We start from the raw sequence: 27229 nt of genomic DNA, 5'->3' as shown, positions 1-27229 counted from the left end.
TTCATTTTCCTGGCGGCTGTCTAGATCTGCATCCTACAGGCCTGTTAATCTAGGCTGGCTCTCTGTCAGCACTGTTCATAACACTAGCTCATCAGCTAAACGAGTTGATGGCTAAATATCATAATGGCATCCATTAATCTCATTGCATGAACCATCAGAGCCTCACTTCCCAAAAGTGGTACAAGCCACATTTGAATAAAAGTTGCTCAAAAATCCTAACATAGGATATATGTTCAGACATGACGCATGTATTGCCCCTAATAATCGACTCTGACAGCCATGCTTTAGGGAAGTGTAAACATTGTATTGTGAATGCATCGGGAAAATGGCAAATATAAAGGAAAAAAAAACCTCATTGAACATATAGAAATATAGTTGAATATATTTCCTAAATTACATTTAGGAAATCCAACATATGCTGTAACAAATAGACAATCATCCAATCTCTAAGCCTGTTCAACAACACAATTGGCTCTTAGCTTGCCATTATTACCAACAGCATTGCTGCTTTTCAAGAGACAACATGTGACTTAATGCATCTGCAGTCAATAAGGCCAATTGTCGGCATGGCAACAAGCAATGATCAAATAATTGCTCTTAATTCTGACACAAGGGCTATTATTTGGGAACACTATACCCTAAAAAGTTCTGGTAATATTTTTGTTATTTGTCCATTTATTTGTTTTTAGTATCTGATCTGCTGAGTGAGTACCAAAGCAGATCTTTTATATAGGAACAATTATATTCTCTCAACTACCTGTACATTTCTGTCTCTAGTACATTTCTCCAGTAATTAATTGCATCACTGCTTATGAGCATAGCGTTCTTACATCATATCTGAAGTCATGAGGATGAATACTATGTGGTTGTAGGCTGTTATATCCAATTGTATTTGCTGGCAACCCGTTTTTCTTTCTGCAGACGTAAACAAAAAAGAAGCTGTTTGCATCAGATCTCTTCACCCACAGCCTGACCATAGAAACTTACACAGATTTTCTCAAACCCAATTTGCAAAGACTAGAAGTCGAGTTTAGCAGGGCCAGACTTAGGCCAAAATAACCACACAACGCTTAATTTCTACCCGTCGCCATGGATATTTGCAGATTATAAGGATGTTTTTTTTGGAATTCATGTTATTTTAATGTTTGTAGTGCTGATATGACAGTATTAATCACATATCAATGTAGGGTAGTTCGGTTATTATAAAATAAATGTCTAATGTATATGTTTTGACGTGTAAATGAACCTAGAGTACCTTTCTACTCATTGACATTATGTTTCTACTTTCTATGCAAACTGAGGTCTCTCCCCAGCAAAATCTTCCTGGAGGTCGATAAACAGAAAACATTCAGAGGCCATTTTAATTGTCTACCATTCCATTAGGCTCCATTAGGTTAACAAGCAACTGACCATTTTGTGTCACGGATGTTTTTTACTTAAATTTCAATCAATAGGCTGCAAGCCCTGTATATAACATTGTCCACGTGATCAGATAATGTTGGGCATTTACTAAACACAAGGCAGAACCTTAATGCAGAAATGACAATTGTTTGTTTTTGTTTTAGCCAGGCATTTGTCTTAAAAAGGACTAACCTTGGTTACACGCCCTCAAGTTTCTCTTCCTTCCTGTTTATCCAGAAAATGTATTAGTGTAATACAAGCCAGACAGAAGACAACGCATGCTTATGTTTAGAGGTTGGTCTATATTTTAATATGGCCTGTCAAGGCAGCAGGATCTGGCAAAGTAAACTGAAACATTTTTATATTTACTTGAATCCTGTTTTATTTTGAGCTGAAAAAAATTGAGCTTCATTAAAAACATACAAAAACAACATTGCTCTCCCACCATAGGGATACTATATACAAGATTGAGGGGTTTGGGGGATTGTGAGAGATACATTGCAAGTAGCAGCAGAAAAACGATTTAGTAATTAAAACAATATTAAATATATTATTCCATTTTCTTTTTGGCTAATGGGTATTTTATTTTATCCATCGTCACAGGTGCCAGGCCTTCTACAGGCCTGTTCAATCTACACTGATCTACACTGAGTGTCTCGTTTTATTGTGTGGAAATTGTAGTTATTTCCACCATGGCAAGGGCACTAAGCTAGAGAACACAATGCCAACCAGTAGTGACTGATATACAAAAATACTGGTACAGTTCTGTTTTCGTTCACTTTTTATGTGAACTGTATTGTAATCAGGGTTCTGCATAATACATTTCACCATGTTCGAATGAAATGAGGAAATTTCCAACGTCCACTATCCTTGATCTCATATCTATGCTTATTGCTTAACACATTCAAGACCCTATAAACAGCCTGCTTGCTTTGGAATAGTCCCAGGGGGGATCAATAGTAAAATTGTGCATAAAACTGCCAGCAGTTAAGTTTACAGATATGAACAGTCCACTTGAGTTCCTTAGTACATCCATAATAACCCTTACATCGAGTTGCGGCTAAGCTAGCTAGCCTCTGCGTCTGTAAGGCCATTGCTTCAATCAGTGCTTCCATAGTGGTGCCCATTGGAAGGGCTCTCCTGTAAACTGGTTTCGGAGATATCCTCCTCTGGCACCTCTGGGGACACGCGTTGTTTGAAAGAGTTCGACACAAAGACCACCTGTGGGGGTAATTACAACCAATGTTACATTTTAGATATGATGCTACCTTTTAGCAACATTGTACTGCAATAGTAATGCACACCAAATGCTTTTCACCAATTGCATTTTTCTAAAATACAAGTATATATTATTATGTTTATTAAAAAATACATATAATCTCAAGTTAAACTAAAATTGTGTGCTTTAAGTGAAAAAAATAAAACGTATCTGCGGCCATTGTAGAGAAGCATCTGCTATGATATATAAATGATATATTAGCCTACCACACATGCCTTGTGTGTATTCAATATCAATCTCCTATTATAGAGTTTCACTATGAAGCCAGTAGGTCGTCGTGGACCAAGGGGATAAAGGGCTGTACTTACAGTGAGAACGGCCACCACGGCTCCCTGCAAGAGGCCAATGAGCACGTCACTCCAGTGGTGCATGTAGTCAGACACACGGGACAGGGCCACATACATGGCCGTGGCCAGCAGGAAGAACTGGATGGTGGGGCGCAGCAACCTGGCCCATTCATACTTGAGTCTGGCCTGGATGTACAGCTGCAGAGCAAGAGAGGGACACACAAGAGACACACAGACACCCTTATTGTCAGGCTCTCAATGGACCGTCTATCCGTTGTCTTCGGTTTATAAGTGCATACGCTGACGTTGTGCTCATGGGTCACAGCTACAATCTCGTGGAGATGATATGGGAAAGTCCACTTAAGAATATAGCCATATGGGGAGCTATACATCCCTATACATTGGGTCTCAATGGACCGTCTATGGGTTCTAGTAGGTCAGAAGAAAGTTAATTTTAACTCAATCAAAAAACAACAATTTAATTTTCAATTCGATTTTACACTAATTAATATATACTCATGAATATTATATTTAATGTCTGCCAAGACCTTTCGAGGAGCACCTCATAAATAAAAAGAAAATAAATGACCGTAAAGAAATGATGAAAACACATGCAGCGACTGAGCAAAGAGTGCCAAACACCCCTACATGCACAAGCATAAAAAACATATTGTAATAATGACAAGCCATAATACAAAATGTACTGAACAATATTTAATTTCAATCATCATTCAATCTTATTTTGACTATTATTTATTATTTTTATCCATTTCAAGAATAAAATCCCAGGCACCACCTGCAGTACCTGCACATATCACCAGTGGTACGGGTACCAAAGGTTGAAAAACACTGCGCTAGATTGCACTAAATTCCACACACTACAGCTTGAAATGAATAAATGTGTACTACTTACTGCCAGAAACAGCATGCAGTACATCGAAAAGGACGAATGACCAGAGTAGAAGGAAAGTCTGTAAATAGGAGACAAGAGAGAAATCAAATGAGAGTGAGCAAACAATGTATTGACACAAAAAGATTCTTTCACTCCAAAAGGAAATAGCGACTCAGCCTTACTCAGTGAAACTGACAAAGGCAGCTGCAGTGTAGTGCTTAATGATAGGGTTATGTGCTAAATGAGCGCAATGATGGGTGCATGTGCTAAATGAGTAAAGTTAAGTAAAAGCCCCAAACATTTGATTCTTGCGTAATCAGAAATTATAATTGATGACTATTAGTTTATACATTTTCTAATTGAAACACACAAAAAAAAAAGTCCCATTAGCCAGTCGCAGTCCCAGGTTGTTTACCTGGCTTCGACTTCCTGTTCCGGATCCCCAGTACATGTGAAGTCCTCTATATATCCTCCTGACTTGCAGTCGATCGCTTCCCAAACAGGTTTACAAGCAGCCAAGTAGTGTGGGCGTAGCCGACCGATGGTGGCTTTGGCGATATCCGTCAGCGACATGGTGGCCAACGCACCAAACACACAGCTCCCCAAGGCTCTGTAAATGCTCGCCACATAGGACATCCCGTCGACGCAGGCCCGTTGGGCTTTGATGCGAGACATGTAGACGGTGAGGCACTCGCCGCAGACGATCTGGGAAGGATGGAGTGTGAGCCGTGGTTCCCATGGCAGGAGTTAGGGTCCGATAAGTAGCAGTACACAAAATATAAATGGGGAGGTAAGCAGAGACAGACTTGAAAAGAATTGAAAGACCCAAAATAAATATGATTTATTTTAGTGTGGACAGTAGGTGATTGGGTAGGTTGATCATTTCGTTTTTGAATCATGATGTGATGAAATAAATATATACACTGTGTATAGCTGTTACGGCTGATGACACCTGTACCTGATGAGCAATCAGGCCAAACAGAGCTTTATATCCCAGCACCAGAGTCTGTCATCTCTCTTTTTGCCCTCTATCTCGCTAGCTTACGGGCTGTTGTCTTTAAATGAGAGCTCAATCGATGCTGATACATAATGACAAAATCATGTACATCTTACACAGTCATCCCATACATTATTGAGATATCCTGTGAATAGCGCTCACTCACCACAATCAAGGTGAATGGGATCATGACTCCTCCCAGGAGCTGGTAGGAGATGGTCTCCTCTTTGAGAGGGTACCTAATGCTCTCATCGTTGCAGAAGAAGCCCCGTTTGAACGGGCTGTGTTGAGGAGTAAGGATGAAAAAGGGAAGCCCAACTAGAAGAGTAAAGGGAAAGGAGGAGCATGTTTATGATATGAAATAACAATGTACCAACGTCCAAAGGTCTATCAGAATAAGACATTTGAAGTCACATGGTCACTAAGGATCCTGTGGCTCTCGACAGAGACACATTTATATCTTTACAATCTATTCATGATAGATTGATAGACTGTATGCATATGTATCCGTCGTCAGGCTGTCCATAAGTTCAATTATTCAGTCTTTTAGGAAACCAGTGCAGATACAGTCTATTGGGCAAGCTGCTTAGTGTTTTACTTTATCTAAAGTTATTTGTTTTATACTCATATTTGTTGCTGCCAATGACTCCCGTATTTCCCCCCAGGGATTAATAAAGTACATATTTGTATTGTTTCTGTCCTCACCCCTCCAATGTGCTAAGAATGTGCCCGAGTTCAATGTCAGCAGTAAGTTCGGTCTTTCTTGTGGCTCCCTTTGTGAGCTTCAACCTTGCAAAAGCAATGGGCAACGTGTTGACCAATGTTATGAAACGCATCTGAAATGGGAAATTGGCAGATTGGCGGTTTGGAGCGACCATGCAAATAAAGCCCAGACATCACGGATAATTAGACTAGAACTTGACAGTCTAGTTCAATAGAGAAAAAACAACCGAGAACTAACATTTAAAAAAGCAAGATGCCTTCAATTTCATTCTAATTTCATATTCCTTCCTTGCCCACTTACTGAGCTATTTAGAAAACGTCTGAACACCTCGTTTTGTGTCTGTCTACAAGGAATGTTTCCGATACCTGTAAACACCTAGTGGTTGCAGGTGTGCCAGTGACGTTTCAGGGTGTGTGCAATCACCAAATATTTTGCCAAACCTTGTGATCTCACAGCCACTCCAGTTCAAGCAATTATTTTATATAATAATCTTTGATTTGGAACTAGGAGCTCAAACAGACACCGGCTCTGGGGTGTAAATTAACATAACTGCCCTGTCCCGTGTGTAGGCCTACCATAGCGAAATAATAAACATGATTGTTAAGGCAATTGCTTTCTCAATTGGAAAAAAATTATATTTTATTTTTTCATCATCCCCTTGAAGGTCCATTGCTCCAAAAAAGGAAACATAATTTACCTTTGATAGGTTATATAAAGTTGTATTTTTGGCTACAACTAAAAAGGCTGTAGCCTTCATTTTGTGAATAGCCTACTATTTAAAAAACTTGGCTGAAGTACAATGATACTATGTTTCGCCATGTGGGTACTTCTATGTGGGCCAAGCCTACAGCCCAGTGTAATTGGGGGAAATGTGTTTATTATAGGCGTCTTCAGTCAAATAGCCGTATAGGCCTGCCTACCCATATCCATCATTTATTTGCAGTTTAATCGACCAATATACCGACAGAAGTAAAATCCTTTCTTTACATACCCAGAGCGAGGCAGGTAATGTCGATCAAGATGAGTGGGATCCTTCCAGCTTTCGACATATTGAGTCTTCTCAAAGACTGTCCGGAAAATAAAAGCCTCGTCCCGAGTGATCGACTGCAGATGGTTCGTCCAGAGAAGAGGCTAGAGTCTACCGGTCTTGCTATGCGTGCAAAAGTATCGAACAAATGTTGTCATGGTCAGCTTATATACTTCCTCATACTTAATTACTTCCCTTTACGAATGTTAAAAAACTAAAATGGAAAAGCCCATTTATGTGAGTAAAAGTAAGAACGAAAATACTACTGTTCTACGTCTAGTCTAAAATCACGCTATAAAAGTATGCTCTATCGTGCCTCCATAGCGAATGTCTTCAAACTAACTATACCCCTGCCTTCCGCGTATCGTCGACCTACATCTAGAGATAATCACGGCTGGGGGATTACTGACTCGACGACCGCTGAGCGGGACCACAGGATCGCACCATGCGCTGACTCCTCCCATTTAACTCGCACCGTAGTAGAGGTGTGTAGCCACACGTCTCCATCATAGGTCGTTCTGTCGCTATACATAGATGAGCACAACGGGAGTATTCGTTATCCTTTCAATGAAAGGATCCAGGATCTAAAGACCGCCGTGTCTTGGTAAGGCCGTGCATTTTCTTCAGAAATTCTTTTTTTTTGTCTTTTCTTTATGTTTGTTTATTATTTGACATAATGAACCACGAGGATAGGCCCTGCTATAGCTATGGCTCTGCTGGGATACAAATCTTAATATGCCGATTAAAGTTAAGTCGCTAGATCATTGGCTGGCATGCTTTTTTGTGTTAATCAATTAAACAATTATGTTGGTTCTGTATACAAATTAAGTGTTTTCTCTTGTAAAACAAGCAACAAAGTAAACAAGTCACTTGTTGTTTATAGTGCTAAAATATTACAATTCCTCAGTGGAGAGTTGTTAGAAGTTCCCAGAAGTTCATAGAAGTTCATAGAAGTACTTTTAATTTACAGCAAAATCTGACAAAAATAATTTCGCAATATCATCACAATTTGATACATTTGATTCACAGATCATGGTTGTACTTTGAGACCGAAGTATAACATCCCACATTGCCTCAACTCCTTTGGTTTTGAGCTCTCAAATGGTCCTCAATCTGTTGCTTGAAGAACAGCTCCCCCAAGCGGCCATGCGAGGCCTCGCTCATGGCCTTGGTCTGCATACACATCTTGTACTTATCCGGAGTCAACTCATCCGCACAGTGCTTCTCATGCCAGAAGTGAAAGAGGCCACGCGAGGGAGAACGAATCACCATGAGCTTGCTGTGAAGATACTTCCTGTACAGATGCACGTCCTCCAATCCCCAACCTTTGATGCTCCGATCGAACCCACCTACCAGGAAGCAGGTTAGCAATGTTAGTTCTGGATAGGGTCCATAGACGTGTGATCGTCAACAGATAAAGGCATATACGTTACCTATGTTGAGGAAATCAGAGCGGTACTGGCATGTCATACCAAAACCAAAGTCCCTCCAGAACCCTGTGTCCTTTTGTATCACCTGTTTGAAATGACAAAGTGTAATATTAAAAACTAGTAAAATACAATACTAATTCAATGTCACTTACTTACTAGCCTTCCACTCACTTTCTCTCGCTCACTCACTCACTTACGCCCACCTACCTACTTACATACACTCACTCACCCATTTATCCAGTCACTTAACACCCACTTTACAACTCACCCACATACATACTTGCCCACTTATCCCCTCCCTTAACCACGCAACAACACCCTTGCTCCCTTACTTACTAACTCACCTACTCAGTCAGTCACTAACTCACTCAAACACAAACACACACTAGCCTCCTTTACTCTCTTCCTCCCTCTTTCACTTTCACTCACCGACTCATCAACTCATCCCTTACTCACTTTCACTCCCTCCCTCCCTCTCCCTCCCTGACCTGGACCCACCAGTTGCTGTTCAATTGGGGGGGGCTGTGTCAGGTTGCTGTAGATGAGGGATGGGTTGTACTGGCTGAAGAGCACTGGGTAGTAGACCTTCTTACCTAGAAACAAGCACCATGGCGTCAAACACCCCTGCTCCCAAAAACAGTATGTTGTGTCTGCAGCATTTTCACGCACTAGAGCTGCATGGTATGGGAACTGTTAAACACATTCTAAATCAATACAATTTATTTTTTCTGCACAAATTTGTTTAAACCGAAACTGATAAGTAATGAAAACTGATTTGTAATGAAAACTGATTTGAAATTAAAACTGATTTGAAATGTAGCCATTATTGCAGCAGAATAAATCGAATCGTCTTGAGGTAATTGCATCATGAAATTATAGTGGTCACAGATAAACATTATTTTTTTAAACAAATTAACACAACTAGTTAATACCAGCCACTTTCATGCCATCAGCCAATACATTACATTTTGGACTAAATATATTGGTGCATCCTAGCCTGGCTCCGCCCGCCGGCCAAAAGTTAGCGATTGGTTATTGCAGATCCAGAGTTGCACTGGGCATATCCAATATTTTTCAACTTCAACAGACACCCACCTTCAAGTTAGTTAACGTTTGTCAATTGAGTAGATCCAGACTCTCTGTGCAAATGAATAGAAGTACGAGAGTCTGGTAGGGCCAGGCTAGTTACATCCCTACTTCTAAACCAAAAATGAATGGACCCTCCTTTTTCTGCTCTCATACATCTGTAGTGGCTGTGTCAAACCTCATTCTCCACCATGGTCCCTTACTATGCCTCTTCAACTCTTAATCTCTGTTTGAGGTACTTTGAGTTTAGTAGGTCAAACATTTAGACTATTTACACTAAATCCAGACCTAGAGCCGGGTGTGAAAGCGGATTCTGACCGGGCTCTGCGTTGAGTCTGCATGAGGTTAAGAAGTCCGGCGTGAAGAGGATGTCCACGTCGCAGAAGAAGAGCAGAGCGTTCTGGCTCCTCTTCCAGGCCCGGGCCCCCACCTCCAGGCCCCGGCCTCGGGAGAACTCCTCGTTCATCTGGATCAGTGTGAAGTTACGGAACCGAGTCTCCCTAGAGAGAAAGATTCAAGGGAGTGGGGGGACTTGCTGTTAGCCACAGAAATAACCGTCATCATTTAACCAATCAACATCATGTCCAAACACAGTCTACCTTATATTTGAATAAATTGGAAGCTAATTAGATTTAATCATGGTATATCAATCTGGAATATATATAAGGAAAAAATTATGAATCTATTGTATCTCACACTAAGCCTCTTAATGTCTTAAAAATGCCTTGGTTAAAATATCTATTAGCCTGATGATAAACACTTATCTGCATATGTTTGCTAAACTTGCCAAGAGGAAAAGGAAAAAGAAGAAAATTGAATAAGAAACTCAGGAATTCACATAGGAGTTTCTTGTTATGCTTTGCATTCTGGACATTTCCCCATGTCTCAAACGCCTGAGGCATCAAAAGATTAGCTGATTAAGACAAACGGCAATTTATGAGGAAAATATGCTAATATAGCTACTACCTCTCTCTCTCTCTTTTATTTTTTTAACGCCATGTAGGAAAAGCTCTGCAATGCAGCAAAGAGACCTCTCTATTTGGGAAATGGTGGTTCTAAAGTAGAATGTGATATTTTGTGTCTACAGTCACCATTTAAAAAAAGCTGATAAACAGAGGGTATTATGTCATTGTTTTCAATTCGGTTTTACCTTTGACCTCCCATTAAAATGAGAAAAATCTAATTTTAAAGGGAGAAAAAAATCTCAGAAAATCTCAGAAATGTCAGGCCTTTAACAAGGCCTGACATTTCTGAGTAAGTGTGTTAAGTGTGAAGCTATTTGCAGTGGTGTCATGTGTTACGCATGGAGGTGATAAGGGGGCCGCTGTTGTATGCTCGTCTATTAGATGTCATGCTGTTTGTCATTTGTTGAGTGTTACCTAGTGGTCCGGTCCAGAATAGCTTTCACCTGGTCGATCTGATCTCGACCGAAGTACACCACAGTGAGGTGGACCACGTTATCTTGATTAATGCACACCTTTCTGGGAAGAAACACACACACATACACACACACACCCACGCACACAAATACAGGACTCCCTTAGAACACTAAATGAAGACGACACAACATCATACTTTCTTTATTATATTTCTTTCTTCTCTGACATGTGTTTATTGCTGTATGTTCACTCTTTACAGCCTTTTATTAGGTAAAGGATATCCACAAGAAGCACTTTCATACTTGACATAGTTTTGAAGAAATGCCGCTGCTAAAAACATTTTCTTAAGACTTACTGATCTCTACCATCTGTACTGTTGTGATGTGTGTGTGACTGAAAGAATCACCCCCACACGTGTGAGATATGAAACCACGTTGATCATATACTCGATGGGATCTTTGATACCTGAAATTGCCCATGAACTGTCTGAAGGCATCGGCCCTCTTGGAGAGGGGCAAGATGATGTTGATGAGCAGGTTGGCCGTGTCCACCCTCTCGCTCTTCACCTTCATCACGGGGCCGAAGGGCCGGAAGAAAACCAGCCGGGTGTAGTCGTGCACGCCCCCGCCTTTAAACAGCATCTCGTACACCGTTCCCCGGTCCCTTTCTGTACGTGTCAGCCCTGTTCATGTTCCACACAGAGGGAGACTTATGGCGTTGGTAAAGGAGAGGGAGAGGGAGAGGGGGGGGGGGGGGGCAGAGAGAGAGGGAGAGAGAGAGAGAGAGAGAGAGAGAGAGAGAAAGAGAGAGGGAGAGAGAGAGAGAGAGAGAGAGCGGGCGAGAGACAGAGAGAGCGGGCGTGAGACAGAGAGAGCAAGAAAAATGGCATGCATATTAACTAACCCTTTCTCATGATTTTTCCATTTGACTGATATAGTCTGACATAATAGTGCCATTGAAAGGAAAGAGAGAGAGACAGAGAGAGGGTTAGGGTCTAAGCTGTAAAGTTGGAGGTTTGATCCCCCAATTTCCACAGCCAATCTGTAGGCATCCTTAAGCAAGAGGCCTAACCCCTAGCTGCTCCCTCATAGCACAGACATACTTTTGAGTTACTTCAGTGGGTTGAGCCATCGTTCGTCCACCACCACTTCATGACTCTCACCTTGGAGGAAGTCAGACGGAGCATATGTGCGCTTCCCCGCGGTGATGTCGCTGTGCTGTTGGGGTCCGTTGAGGACGTGGAGAGCCGTCTCCAGAGTGGTTAACAGCTCGTCCCTCCGGTCCTTCCTCACAGGCCTCTCCTCTGGGTGTCTGGTCAGCCCTGTCTCCAGTTGGTACACCCTTATGAGGGCAACAGAACCATCCCCACCACAGTGATGTTAACATGAGTATGGAGCTGTCTCCGCAATAATAATGGCCCTAATGACGCATGGCAATAAACTCAGGAAATTGAAATCCGGTCAGACTTAACGTGACCATGCTGGTTTTAAGCAGCCTCATCTGGCCCAGGACAGACGGTTTGGATTAATGGCCTGGGTAGGGCTGTCGACCTTTGAAGCATTTGGTAATCAGGGCACCCAGGTTAAGCCAGCCACCACTATTCACACTTGCTCTTGCTAGCAGGAAATATCTGCTCAACCTGTAACATTTCCTCCAACTCTGCAATAAACCCAGTAAAGCCACCTAGGTGGCATGTGGGAGCCACCTGGGTAGTGGTTGGCAGTGTTAACTTCTAAAAAAAAGAGGAAAACACAGAAACGGTAATAGTCTGATATCCAAACACCTTGGACGGAATTATTTGGCTCTCTGAGAATAGTAAGTAGTCTGAATTTCCACAACCCATTGGGGATGCATGCAAAAAGGATTAGGGTTAGGCTATATTTAGAACAAGTCATCGATCCAAAGGTGCTGATGGGAACCAGGTTAATAAGAAGCCAGGTTAATAAGAAGCCAATGTGTCACCAAAGACAGAAGGTCCTGCTGTACTCACCGACCCAGCGTGAAGGTGTCGAAGGGTATGACCGCATACTCGCTGGAAAACTTCAGACCTGCGCTCACCTCCGCTTGGTTCAGCTGGGAGCGGAAGAACTCCTGGAGGAATACGAGGCCTTTATCTGCAGTGACTAGCCGTGAGCTCAGATACAGGTCATTAAGGAGCAGCAGGGTACTAGGGATGTAGGAGGACATTCAGCTCAGACATGCATACAGGTTGGTTTTGAACTGGGGATCGAACCAAGTACGTTCAGCTGTGTGGTGGTTCCCTAGTGGAATATGAATACACATTTACATTGAGGGGGTTTTGCTGACGCTTTTATCCAAAGCGACTTACAAACATTCATTCAGACACCGACGGCGGACTTAACCACGCAGGGCGACAGCCAGCTCGTCAGGAGCAATCAGGAGCTTGCTCAGGGACACCTGAACACTCAATTAGGAGGAGCCAGAGATCGAACTAGCAACCTTCCGGTTACCAGTCAACCCGCTCTTCCTCCTGCGCTACTGTCGCCCCGCCGATACGATGCAACATTCATCGTGACGGCTAGGGTTGGAGGCCCGTTCATAGGGGTTAGAGTTCTCAGCGGCCTTGCTGTACCTAGCATCATCCCCACTCTGTACTCTACACCCGTGGTCCGGGGTTCTCACCTTGAGGTCGTTCTGTTCGGGGGCCTTGTGGAGGCTCTCCAGGCCCAACGGGAGGACCCCCTTGGTCTTGGCCCTCTCCAGGGACTCCTGGAGCTGCTGGGTCCGCTCCTGGAGCGCGTCCTTCAGCTGGGCTATCTGCTTGGTCAGGCTGTTGATGTAGTGCCGATGGGAGTCCTCCCTCTCCTGCAACAAGGCCATGTACCCCTCTCTGCTGTTGGCCCCCCCGGCCCACAGCAGAGCCTGCTGGTTGGGGCCCACCACGGGTCTGCAGGCCAGAATGTAGACCAGGCCGAGGCAGCAGCAGAGGAGGACTCCGAAGCCCCCGATGCGCCCGAGCCCCATCCAACGCTTGAACATGTTCTTCACAGGTCCCGTCTATTCTCCAAACAACGGAAGGCCAGGGGACGGCGCTTATGTGGTGATGTCATGTATGTGTGCCCAGGTATGGGTATACTAATGATCGATTCGGGGGACTCTAAAAGTGTGTTTTTTCAAGTGACGTCCCATTGTTCTTCGGGCCTCGGCTTGTTTCCTTTTGTATATTCTCATTCAGCTCTCAGAAGAAGTCCCCCACCGAACAATCCCAGGTGCAGTGAATTTGACCCTTCCAAATGGTCTCTTAATACTTTATGCTCGGTAGCAACATAGTAGAGAGTACAGATCGTCCTTTATTGGTGATAAGGAGAAAAGGAGAAAAACATCGTGAATTAAAATATATTACCAGATAAATATAGTCATAAGCATGTGTTGCTCATTGCCAGATTGATATACACATTATATATACATATGTAAATCTATCTACACTGTGAATACTATTCAATGCGCTCTGAAACTATGTTACCCAAAGATATTTGGAATCGCTTAAGAAATGTGCTCTATTTTTGTCTTTCTCAAGCAGTAAATGGTTGATCACAGTTTGAGTTTGCACATGTAAAAGACATGACCTTATATTGACTCTGCATGCCACGACGTTAAGAAGGAAGAAACAGAAACAAGCCTTACTCTGTCCTTCCCCTCTGCCTCTGTGTGTGTGTGTGTGTGTGTGTGTGTGTGTGTGTGTGTGTGTGTGTGTGTGTGTGTGTGTGTGTGTGTGTGTGTGTGTGTGTGTGTGTGTGTGTGTGTGTGTGAGGAAATGTGTGTGTGTGTGTGTGTGTGTGTTTGTGTGTTGGTGTGTGCGCGCGCATGCATGTGTTTGTTTTTGTGTGTGAGAGTGTGTGTGTGTGTGTGGATGCACTATACCATAGTGAGGGTTCACTCACAGCACAGATGGCTCTTTTATTGCTCAGGTATAAGCTGATCTCATGAAAGACTTGCTTATGTTTCCAGGTCCACCCAAGTGATGGCTGCCTCTGTGTTCGGGTGTGTGTGTGTGTGTGTGTGTGTGTGTGTGTGTGTGTGTGTGTGTGTGTGTGTGTGTGTGTGTGTGTGTGTGTGTGTGTGTGTGTGTGTGTGTGTGTGTGTGTGTGTGTGTGTGTGGGGGGGGGAGGGAGTACGGGGTGTGTGTGTGTGTGTGTGTGTGTTTGAACATGCACATGAATATGCATGCTTTCTGGGACATGTTTTTATGGACATCCATGAACACATGTCTTCCCCATCTCAAACAGTATAGAGTAAAGGGTCTCATACTGGCTCTCAACTATTTTCTAAAACAAGCCAGGAATACATTAATGTTGTGCTAAAATCCCTGTAATTTCAATATGATATATGTGATATGCTACCGTTTCTAAACATGCATCTTAGGTGTAACATATGCAACTAAGCCTTTTTCCTATACCATATATTAGTCAGGCATGTTCAGCTAAATATGTAATCAAGAGGTGGATCAACAGAGCACCATTGCAGAATACCAATATAGTGCAATGATTCTTTCCTGCATTTTACCCTCATGCACTTCTCAAGACACTTGTGAAGCGACTGGTAATTGGTAACCCTGTGATAGACATTAATCTCTTTCTGATGCATAAAAGATGATACAAACTCACCGCAGGATCTTCAGCTGATCTTTCAGAGATGCGCCAGTGTCCAAAAAGTTTGTATTACTCTATCGATTACATCACATTTCTTTGTTGCTTCTCTTGGATCACCAATTAATAATCCTATGAATCACCATTAAGGAGTTTAAAATCGACCATGCGGCAAATCTTCATCTCTTTTCAGTGCCTTTTATCTCTTTCTCTCTCTACACATCACTATCTCTCTTTCACACACATTCTCTCTAACTCTCTCCCTTCCTCCGCCTCTCTCTCCCTCTCCCTCTCCCTCTGACTCTCTCTCCCTCTCCCTCTCCCTCTCCCTCTGACTCTCTCTCTCTCTCTCTCTCTCTCTCTCTCTCTCTCTCTCTCCCCGAATCTTTCTCTGTCTCTCTCCCTCTCCTCACCCTTTGAGAACCAAACGGAGAGTTTCAGACTTTCTCATCAGGAAGCTCCACCCTCTTTCTCACTTTCAGTGAGCGCGATGCTCCAGTGTTGGCCCCGGCCCCTCCCGCCATCTGCCTCCATCTCCAGCTCCCTATGCAGAGTCTTCCCAGGCTCCGGTAGGCCCTAAACTCTAATTAGAAGGCAATGCATGTACAGTGAGAGGAAATGCGCTTCTGAGTTTGACGCTCGACCACCTGCAATCTGCTGAGGACAAATAGCTAGGTAGTGTCCGGATCCCTCCAATAGGAAGAGACTCCCAAATTTAATGAGGTGGGATACAGTGGGACTGTAGTGTACAGTGCGATACATGGGACTTTTTTGTTGCTCCAAATCAATCAACTCTTTATTTAATGAATATATTTAGATCTTGCTATTGGTGATCAACAGAAAATGACATATTACTGTTATGAAGCCTTTTCGGTTGATAAATAGACATAATAACGAATCTAACATTAAATTTAGCATCAAAAACCTAAATCTGTCTAACATGAGGTGACACTTACCTCTTCAATGTGTCACTTATATTGTTATTGGACAATCGTCATTTTAGAGGTTGTTTTTTCTATGATAGGACAGGTAATGCCATACAATAGGCGTATATTAATTAACCATTAATAAACATTATGCTGATTAACCTACAATTAACAAACAGTTAATGAACAGTTAACTAATGGTTAAGTACTACATTTCTAAAGGGGTTCTAACTAAGGTAATTGTGTTCAGGTTAACTATAATAATGTCTGTTGCTAGAACTAGAATACCTAACGGTAGCACAAGCCAATAAGATGTCCTTCCAGAATAAAACTGAAACTTTATGTACAACCTACCTGATGGTGGCGCCAAAACAAAGACAAAACTGGAGTGACTGAGATTACCAGACAACTGAATTTATTATTTTTCAAAATTGACAGTATATTTACAGCCTTTAGATTACAAAATATGGAATGTAGACTGGACCCGCTTATGTCTTAAAAATGTAACACGTTCTTGGCAGAAAGGTCAATAGATATACATGTGACTATTAACTAAAGTGTATGTGCCAATCTGGATCATTGTTTGGGGCATTTGTGCTCAATTTTAGGCAGTACTTGGGTACAATTTCTGAAAACAGGTAATTCACCGGAACCTTACAATGAGAGAATGCTGAAACAGCAACACCAACACAACAATAATTCCACTGAAAATATCTGTGTGAAAAAAAGTGGTGTTTAGTATAATTGCCTCCCAGACACTTTCCAAAAACACTGCTAAAGTGCTATGCTTTTGTGAAATCCTTATTTTCTGGAACTAAAGCGGATAAGGATTTAGAGTTATTACCTCACCCTCAGTTCTGAAGCTGCTCTGATGTCTTCGAGAAAATATGTTTTTAAACTGAGAACACAAGCATGACTGCATTAGTTACTTTTTAGTGACTTCAGAGTGATACACATACAAAACATCAACACAGTTCACCTGAAAATAAAGTGAAAACATGGTATTGCAAATTCAGTCAACAATGCTACAACAACAAAACCAAAACATGATTCATTAGTTGGAGAAATCCCAGAGGTAATGAACTGGAACTGTAAAAACTGTAAAATAGATTAAATTAAACCAGGGCCCTATTACAGGTTATCCAACTTCTTTTTAATACAGAACGGTAACGTTGGTTTATAAGACAAGTGATTATTTTAATACCCTCGGCTTCCACGGATGGAACCTATAGGATATTGAATTGATAATCAATAACCGTTTATTTAATCACGTAAAACAGTGATCAATGGTAACGTATCGCTTTTAACAACACCTGTTAGCTTTAACTTGAGCATTTTGGAGTTGGCTAAATGTTAGACGTTTGAATAGCTTTGGTCTATTGCGTTAACCACAGTTAATTCTTCATGTTTTAGCAGGCTAAATATAGATCCCTGCTTGCCTTGACGGCTCAGTGCTGTCCGTTTTTGTTGTTGTAGAGAGAACACGAGAAGGGCCAGAAAAATTCACTTGGCACTGATTCCAAATTCCCTTCAAATAAAAACTAAAGGAGTACTAATACTTTGTTTTGTTGTTTTCAAGTAAACAATCAAGATCGTTATCACATCAAATTGATGCACTCAATTCAGCAGCCACGCTCCCACACTCCAGATCAATGGCAATGCCATCAGTCAGTAATTCCTTCGCACAGTTTCCACGTAAGTCCATATAAAACATGAAAAAGGTGCCGGTCCTTCAAAGCATCACTGTCACCCAACTTAGACCAAAATACAAGAGCGTAGAGTTAGGTTGAGAGAACTGATGGGATAAAAATGGAAATAGGAATATAGTGGGGTGTAGAAGGAACATTTCTGTGGCGTGACATGTGGGTGGCTTGTGTTAAATCGCTCAGACACCACCATGTATGATGTCGCCATCTCAGGGCTGGTTGCTTGGCAACAACATCCCTCCGAGTCATTCTTCTTCCAGTGGTAACTAGGTTACCCCCGACTCACCATAGCGTTCATGTAGTGCTGGGCACATTTTTTTTGTTTGTTTTACAACACAAGTGTTCTCTGCCTGTTGATGGCTAGCAAACACTAGCTGGTGTGTCCTGGCACGCTACTCCTCCCCAAGCCTGGTTGAAGTGTGTTATACCAGCTCATCCAGCAGGGTGCCGATGCTGTGGTGCTGCTCTGGAGGGCCGGAGATGGGCTTGTTACACATGGGGCAGACGCAGCGAACCTCCAGCCACTTGACCAGACACCTGCATCACGAAGGGGCACAGAGCACAGACAAGTCACAACTCGGAGCTAGTAGGACGACGAGAGAGATGGCATACAAAACATAAAAACAACTCACACCCCCCCTAAACTGTGACCCCTGATCATGATTCACTCAGCTCCCACTCACCCATCACAGAAAAACACCTGACTCTTAGATAACATGATAATTCCTCTTGTGTATGACATGGGTTCCTCGATCTCACATTTATAGGTGATTTGCATGATTTACTGAAATGGGTTATGCATCGTCATGATTATGTATATCATTAAAACAGCGTATGGTGATATGCACAATCATCAGACTGATTGGTGAACACAGCAAATCATTGAGGTAATTGTAAACGTCAACCTGATCTGTTATTATTGCTACGACATTTAAAATCTAGGCAGAGAGGCAGGTGAGGGGCACATGGACAATACTTACATAACAGTGTTTGACTCTCAATACCGAAACCGAAATACGACTTTGAATTTGACTTAGGGATACAATTGTGCTTTCCAAACCCCAACGAGTACCCTGCAGGTCAGGTGCATTGCATCCACAACTGACTGTGTCAGTGGGTTGTGGATTGAAGATGTGAGCCGAAGCAGAAGAAACCTAATCTTGAGCCTTCTTGGCCGTGAAAACGTGAAACAAGATGGAACCCGATTGTAGTGAAAACAAGTTGAATAGTGAATAATGATCACATGGCTGGAGGATGACACTCCGCCGACGTGTCTGCCCGTACTCACTTCCTGTGGAAGGCATGTTGGCATGGCAACACCCCCAGCTCATCTTTCACTTTGAAGTCCTCCAAGCAGACGGCACATGTCTGCTGTGGGAGGAAAGGAGTTGGAGACCGAGAGAGGGGGAGAGAGGGGTAGACAGAGAGAGAGACATAGATAGACAGGGTGGGAGATCGAGAGTGGGAGAGAGAGATCAAGAGTGAGAGAGAGTGAGGGGAGAATTGTTAGGACCTTTGTGTCATTTATTTTGTACTATTCATTATTTTTATGGGGCATTTCTTACCCCATGGAGATTTAACTTTTTGGGATCTCCTTTTAGAACGACCTGCAGAACAAAGAAATTAAAACACAGTTGGAGAAAATTAAAGCAAGCTTCGCCTTGCACGACTGATCATGGATTGCGGAGTGGTTATAGCCGGACTCACCTCTCTGTATCCAAACCGCTCACTCTGGGCCTGGTGTCGTAATTTGCTGTTGATAGATAATCGGTGAATATGAATATTAATGGCATTTATTATTTATCTTACTATGTACTGGCACTATTTACTTAAGCCTGTTGCAACAACACCCTCATACTGTACATGTACAAATACACACACACACACTTCCAAACCAACCCCCCCACACACACACACACACACACACACACACACACACACACACACACACACACACACACACACACACACACACACACACACACACACACACACACACACACACACACACACACACACACACACACGTACAGCTGATTATGTTGCTTCTTTGAATGCGTGCACCACCCTCATCTGCGACAATGGCAGGAGATCTTTATCCCTCAGCTGAGTGCGTTTGTTCAGACGGTTATTTCGGGCTCCCCCGCTAAGATTTGTTTTCACACGGCTAAACATAGGGCTGGCAGTCCGTCACTGCATGTTGCTATTCCTCAAAACAAAATGAAGCTTCATCCCCAGCCAGGAGAGCCCCCATGCATCTCTGAACCTGATATCAAATAAAAGAGTGAATCCCTCTCAAATTGGCTGATAAGAGTAGCAAAGCACACACTGGCTAATGGCCGCCTTCAGACGTTGTTTTATTGTTAGCTCTGATTGCCGCTGAACAATTGTCTGCTGGGAACAATGCGAGGATACAAGCCTTACATGCACGAGGGCTTCCTCTGTTGAGGGAACAGCCTCAAGTGGGTGAAAGAACATGACAGAGGTATTAGATAATTCTGTATGAGCGACAGGACCTAGACGCGCCGCAAAGGAAATGCCGGCCGAGAATGTACCCACTTATTGTCTGCACGGAAAGAATGAAAACCACACAATCAGCGTATGAGAATGTAAAGCAACGAAAGGCCTTCAAGAGCTAGTTGTATTCAAATGACATTCATGCGCCGAGCCTGGGTGAGTTGGTTGTGGTGTAGGGGTTAGGGGTTAGTTTGTGATGTTAAGAGAGGACGTAGTTCACACTGTAAGGGTCTAGATATAAAGAACACTCCATTCTAATCAATATCACTCCATATTAATAAATACATTCGGGTTTGTATGTATTTATTTGTGCGTGCTATGTGACTCATACAGACATTGTAATATACATACACAAGGTTCAATAACCCCCTGGGAACATACCAAAGACCACATGTGCTGTCTGTATTTGCACAATGCCGCTAGTCCTGCTTGGAGTGTAAAAGTGCATTAATCAGTTGGTGATGAATCATCAGGACTATAAATGATTTTCTCAATCACCCCTCCTACCGGAGAGAAAACCCTCACATATTGAAAATAACTGGGCCGAGGGAAGTGACTCATTGGTTATGATTCACACTAAGGTGTCGTCTGGCAAATCAGAACTTTTTTTGGTTGTTGAAGAATGTGAAAACAATTTATAAATTCAACATTAACAATTCATATCAAGCTCCCACTGATGCACAGTAATGCCTGTACCTAAAGGTTTTAAACATTGACTGATTCTAAAAAACGCACACATTTTAACTGATCTCTATAGTTTCTTTCCAATCCAATAGCAATCACAAACCATTTTCTCCGGTTAGAATTTGAGGTTGCTCCATGTTCTCTTGCCTATATTTGCATTCAACTAGACATGATCTTCTTACTTAAGAGTCTAAGCAAAGAATATGCTGAATCCACAACCATGCCTTCACCGGCAACGGATGTCAGTTTATTTTTGTGTCTTTGAATTTAATTTGTTAACATTTAACAATCCTGGGAGTGTCTTTTCTGTTATGTGCATTTTCAATGAATGACACAGAAAATGAATGAGCTCCGATTGGACGAGCCGACTCCCTGGTGACTTTGTCGCTTGATGTCGTCAGTGAATAAAACAACGCAACAACCAGATTGCTGCTTAGCCTGACATGCAACAAACCTTGACGAGCTATGAGACACAGAAAGCTTTTATATGTATTCTGTTTAGAAGCTTCTTTCTCATGCCTGCTTCCGATATCTTGCTTAGACTTTGTGTTCCATTTGGAAAATTGTTCCTTGCAACAATGTTGAAGGCTGCTCATTTATGTCATCAAAAATCGAACTTGTATTTTGTACACGGTCAAAGTAAACAGAATTTTTGTTGCACCTTTTATCAAAGGTACACAACAAAATAACCCTAGATAACCTTGAATGAACTGCAAATGAGGACACACAGACAGTTGTGTACCATGGTACAATGGTAACCAATTTTCCTCTGTGATGTTATTTGAGCTACAGTACTATTCTGCAGAATGTCTTTCATCAAGCTTGAGGATGTTTCGGACGGAGGTCATCGTGCCCTGTCTCTGGTGACGTAGCTCTTGGCTAAACACTTTGGCTGGCTACATCCTGCCCCCATTGTTCCGGTGCTCCTACTGGCATTGGATGCTTCCTCTTTTATTTATTTTTTAAATGCTGCCTTCCTTCTTTCCTTCGTAGGTTCCCTCTTATTCTATCATATACAGTGCACCCTTTATGCAATACCTCGGAGACACCGACATGCACGCCCAAGCCCACACGAGCACATGCTCGTACACACATACATGCTCAAAAACACACACACACACACACATATAAATACACCAAGTACGCAGACACACAAGCACGTGTGCATGCACACTCACACACACAAGCGCACAAACACACACACACACACACACAAATGCACACACATCTGTACAACTGTTCATCTCACCTGATGAAGTAGCAGCAGAAGATGAGGCTGAGGATGAAGACGAAGATGCCTGTGCCGAAGATGACCATGTAGATGTTGAGGGGCAGGTCCTGGAAGGTGATGGGAGGCATGCTGCACGACTTGTTGGAGTAGACCAGTCCCAGACCACAGAAGCACCCTATATTGAGGGGAGAGAGGGTGCTTCAAATACATGGATCCTCCGATAGATTAAGAGATGTTAAGCTAGAGAACTGAATGTGGAAGACTCATTCACACACACACACACACAATTCACATGCAGGCCATCTCTCCTTTTGTTTGTGCAAAATACATACTCCCCCCCTCATGCAGCCGAGGGTCAGAAGTGCAGCCGTGTCCGCTGTCTTACATTGGCATGACACACACACAAACCCACCCACACACCCACACACACACCCAGAAGAAGACACACAGGGAGCTTTAAGGGGAATTTATATACAAAGGTCAAGATGCTCGCCAGGGTGAGGTCGTGTTACGCTTTTCTTTCCCTTCCATTTAGAAATTCAAAAATAATATATTCTCGGAAATGGACGTGACAAGGAGAAACAAAAGGAGGCCGTAACCTCTGTGTTATAGAGGCAAAGACAAACACACCAACAAAAATACAAACACACACACACCAGTATGACACCAACACGTCTGTGTGTGTGTGTGTGTGTGTGTGTGTGTGTGTGTGTGTGTGTCTGTGTGTGTGTGCGTGCGTGCGTGGAAACATACGTGCGTGTGTACTTAACAGCGCATAAGGGCTCCTACAGAAGCTGTTTATGGGAGACCAAACCACCACTGAAATAGATGTCACTGGTGTGCTGCAGAAGAGATCCACTTCTCTCTCAAAACTTTGTCAACGTTTCCACACAGGACCTTGGAGAGTCTCCTGCCCACGCCGCATCTCACGGGAGGACAATGGAGTCAAATAGATCAATCCCAACGTAGGCCGTATCCAGGCAACTGAGTATTAATTCATACTGGGCCACCGGGCTTCACTTCGGGGTCTAACAGCAGATCTTTCATTAAAAGACTGAATGGTAACACGCAGGGAAAGTGCGACAAAGGTATGGTTTTTTACCATGACAACTGACGATGTGCTGGAGAATTTAGCTGCAAGAGTAGAAATACAGGAGAAGAAGTGTTGATGAACGGCTGAGTATGTGATCAACATTAAATTCTTAGTCCTAAATATACCATCATCTCTATCCTTTACCCTATCATTGACCACATAAACAACGTAGGCCTTTTAATTTTGTGCTGTGGACACACACGCAAGGTCCAAAACACGCACAACCAGCCAATGGGGGATAGATTTTTACCATTTGGCAGGTACAGAAATTCAGGGATACTCATTAAAACAATGGCTTGGCCAAACGATTTGGCTACTCTGGCAGGTGAAATGGACCCTGTGTGTGTGTGTGTGTGTGTGTGTGTGTGTGTGTGTGTGTGTGTGTGTGTGTGTGTGTGTGTGTGTGTGTGTGTGTGTGTGTGTGTGTGTGTGTGTGTGTAATCATATGGAGAAGAGCGGCAGTCATTCAGTCAGCCTGAATCATGTGTACATTATACACGACCCAAACATCGCTGTCTATAATTATGAGGAGGGCATCGTCTGAGATATGAGTCACAGCAGTATATAACGACTCAGAGTGACGGATGGACGTGAATGATGCATCATGCGAGACATTGCACTTTGACTATGCGGGGAAAACGGGGAGGGGATCACCGAGCATCTGAGAGGTACAGACAAAGCAACAGCTTATTATGAAAGCACCTCAGCAGATGGTAATTACGACAGCTTGTGTATATGCTGGTCGGGATGTGCAACAAAAGCAACAGCTTAGAATCAAAGTGCTCGCACTGATAACAGATACAGTATGTTGAGGCCAACCACTACTCCAAGGAAAGGGACTTTCAGTGGAAGAACATAGTCGGTACATAGTCACAATGTACATAGGCAGTACAAACATCTCATATGATCCATACTACAGCGTTAGAACTTTAGAGTTGAGTTGCTGCTCCTGTCTTATTTCTGAAGAATATGTTTGCGAACTCGGAACAACCGATTTCCTGGCGTTTAAGAAAAAGAATCGATATCAATCGTGGGGTCGTTTTGCCTCAAGTAAGAGCCACTCAGCGACGTCCAGGGATGAACTGTGTGCCTCACTCCTCTGGGGAGAAATGTAGAGGCACCGATTCCAGCCGTAGGAATTACACATGCATAACATGGCATTAATGCATGCGGAACGCACATGCATTAAAGCGTGAAGAATACTGTTTACACATCCACATTTATAGACAGGCATGTAGATACATCTGATGTCATCAATGAACTTATAGAATTTATCTCTCATTAGTTGTAAACACTGTGTGTGTGTGTGTGCGTGCGTGCGTGTGTACATGTGCATGCTTGTGAATTCTTGTTTAGCTGTGCATGTTTATGTATTCATGTGTGCATGTTTCTCTCTGTCTGTCTGTCTCTCTGTATGTGTATCTAGACTGTGTGTACGTCTGTGTCTGTGTGTGTCTTTGTGTGTGCGTGCATGTGTGTGTTTGAGTCTGTGCATAGAGGACCGCTAGACAGTGCATGTCAGCATTTCCTATTTGTACACACATTGACCCTTGGAGCGAAGCTCGGGCTTCAAACATCAGTCCGACTCTCAAATGTGGGTCATCATGTGTGACAGACTCGTTGTTTATTTGTCTGTTGTGTGTGTGTGTGTGTGTGGGTGGGTGCGCATGGCATGCATTGATGCTCAAGTCCACACGTACACTACGCACACATTTAGAATATATAGAAGGCAGACGTTGGCTGTATGCAGCAGGTTTTGGTAGTCCAACCGCGCATGATCACTGACCTACATCAGTGCACTCAGGAGGCTCCCCGTTACCACGGCCACCAGGACTACAATGAAGGAAGAAGGAGGAAACCACACACACGTGCACACACACACAGAATATTCTCATTTGAGGACACTGAGTCTTCTGATGTAGTCGCTCTGTGTCGAGTGTCAAGTCCTCCATCCATGGCGGATATGGGCGAGTTGATTATTCCGAGGGAGAAGATAGAGACGGGGACAGGAGAGAGACAGAGAGGATGGTAGAGAAAAGAAGGGGAATGGTGGTGTGAAAGAGATGACACCGACAGGAGAGAGAGAGAGAGAGCGAGAGAGAGAGAGAGAGAGAGAGAGAGAGAGAGAGAGAGAGAGAGAGAGAGAGAGAGAGAGAGAGAGAGAGAGAGAGAGACTGGGGAAAGGGGGGAACAAAGGGAAAGAGACAAACAATAAATTGACAGACAGAACAGAGGCAAAGATAGACGAAAGAGAAGGTCAAAATGAGAGCGACAATGAAAGACAGAGACAGATTGAGTGAGAGACAAAGAGATACAGAGCGAGAGGAAAAGATGAGGAAGACCTTGCATCCAAATAGCTCCTGAGTTGAATTGTGGGCTTTTGTCCCACATAAAATATATTTTCACGACGCTGCCACTGCTGCTCGCACCACAGGCAGAACTGCTCATCAAATATTCAACAGTTAACATGAGGGAAACACTCATCACTGCTGCTGGGTTGTTGTTGGCTTTTTCTTGTTAAGAAAGAAGGTTGGCTCTTAACTCCATTGCACGCGCAATGTGTCTCGAGTTACACGCGCACACACGCACACGATCGTATAGGGCCAGGCAATACTCAGCTGTCTGACAGTGTCTAGCTGTTTTAAAGCTATGTATTTATGCATGTATCAATGCGATGCGTGTATGTGAGAGAGAGAGAGAGAGAGAGAGAGAGAGAGAGAGAGAGAGAGAGAGAGAGAGAGAGAGAGAGAGAGAGAGAGAGAGAGAGAGAGAGAGAGCAGTTAGACAAGAAACAGGGACCCATTGTTTCTCTCTGGACAGCACACACAGTAGGTCTGCACTGATGGAACCCTAAAGAAATATCTCTAATCGATCATCTCCACTTTTACCCAGACAATAACTGCCTAATACCACGACACAAAAATAATGTGTTTGGATGGCGCTGTTCAAGGAGACCGTGAAAGAGCAACTATTAAAACCTCTCCATTAAGTATATTGGGTCTAAGCGAGCAGTCCAACATGAAATCAGATACGGCCATCGCATATATTAAAACGAACGTGTCAGGCGGTTCTGTGTGCAGATGACATCATTCTGCAAGTTGTGGCAGGCTATTCACAAAAAGGGGCTGGGTGCTGAGAACAAAAGTAAAACAAGCTACAGCAAGGACAATATTTTATCAATATTCTTGCCACATATTCGTTTTTTGAACAATCGTTATTATAAAACCATTCTGCCAGCCAGGGGCGTCTTTTCTCGTTGTGCTTTATATTTTAACAAGGTAACAACCTTTCATCAAATTAAAGATGTCACGTAGCCTACCTGCATTGCTGGTAGAGCAGGCCTACTGCTACTGATTAGGTATCCAAACAATACATAGGCCTAGAAGCATATAATCAAACGCTCACCGTTACACCACTGGAACGGGTGCATCAATGCACCGGAGGGAGACCAAGGTATCCGATTGGTGTTGATCAACAAGCCACCGCGGGTTGAGACAGAGATCTACTTATTTCCCAGTATGCTCCAACACAGCACAGACCCACACCAAAATTGACGTTTTATGCAGCTGCAATGTTAAGAGACAATAACGCAACCACCATATCAAAATAGAAATCGAGTGTTTAAAGTCAGCGTGAAGGCACGAACCGACAATGTCACATCCGTTACGCGGAGGTACATGTCGGAGTTTTAGGCTATCCTCGCGTTATTTTAAAGGAAAAGCGTTTTCACTTGCTCTCCTTTATTGGCTCTGTTATTATAATTAGACTGCATAACACAGACCTAGCATCTGTGATGAAAACTGGAACACTGGCTCGATTTTCCTATTCCCACCCCCGCACTGCTATTGACATTGAGCGAGACCAATCATTGATTGGTTGGTATGCAAAGAGACCAATCAGTGATTGGGTGGTGACGGAGAGAAGTACCTCCCACTGTACTTTCGGACCCTTGGATCATGCAGC

General features: G+C 43.1%; 3 protein-coding genes across 4 annotated transcripts; all 3 read right to left on the bottom strand.

Moving 5' to 3' along the window:
- Positions 1-1682: 1682 nt before the first annotated feature.
- LOC130384085 (phospholipid phosphatase 1-like) lies at positions 1683-7103 on the bottom strand. Its single transcript, XM_056592097.1, has 6 exons — positions 6572-7103; positions 5023-5174; positions 4275-4564; positions 3881-3938; positions 2989-3165; positions 1683-2622 (listed from the first exon to the last, which is right to left on the bottom strand). Exons 1-6 carry the CDS (start codon positions 6627-6629, stop codon positions 2500-2502), a joined length of 858 nt encoding a protein of 285 aa, XP_056448072.1. The 5' UTR covers positions 6630-7103; the 3' UTR covers positions 1683-2499.
- Positions 7104-7582: 479 nt separating this feature from the next.
- LOC130384084 (chondroitin sulfate N-acetylgalactosaminyltransferase 1-like) lies at positions 7583-15400 on the bottom strand. The gene is made up of 10 exons (XM_056592095.1): positions 15128-15400; positions 13146-13811; positions 12493-12593; positions 11665-11843; positions 10968-11184; positions 10503-10604; positions 9442-9623; positions 8536-8630; positions 8041-8122; positions 7583-7956 (listed from the first exon to the last, which is right to left on the bottom strand). Exons 2-10 carry the CDS (start codon positions 13500-13502, stop codon positions 7682-7684), a joined length of 1590 nt encoding a protein of 529 aa, XP_056448070.1. The 5' UTR covers positions 13503-13811; positions 15128-15400; the 3' UTR covers positions 7583-7681.
- Positions 15401-16255: 855 nt separating this feature from the next.
- rnf122 (ring finger protein 122) lies at positions 16256-27185 on the bottom strand. Of its 2 annotated transcripts, none has more exons than XM_056592067.1 (6): positions 26672-27185; positions 22192-22348; positions 19449-19494; positions 19307-19348; positions 19030-19109; positions 16256-18278 (listed from the first exon to the last, which is right to left on the bottom strand). In XM_056592067.1, the coding sequence occupies exons 1-6, from the start codon at positions 26694-26696 to the stop codon at positions 18164-18166; spliced, it is 465 nt and encodes a 154-aa protein (XP_056448042.1). In that variant the 5' UTR covers positions 26697-27185; the 3' UTR covers positions 16256-18163. The 2 variants fall into 2 exon arrangements, with proteins under 2 accessions (XP_056448042.1, XP_056448041.1); XM_056592066.1 differs by having other exon boundaries at positions 16257-18278; positions 19030-19112; positions 26672-27181.
- Positions 27186-27229: the final 44 nt, after the last annotated feature.

This window comes from Gadus chalcogrammus, chromosome 6 (genome assembly GCF_026213295.1).
Source record: "Gadus chalcogrammus isolate NIFS_2021 chromosome 6, NIFS_Gcha_1.0, whole genome shotgun sequence".
Classification (NCBI taxonomy): domain Eukaryota; kingdom Metazoa; phylum Chordata; class Actinopteri; order Gadiformes; family Gadidae; genus Gadus; species Gadus chalcogrammus.
This window is presented reverse-complemented; position numbering and strand designations above follow the sequence as displayed.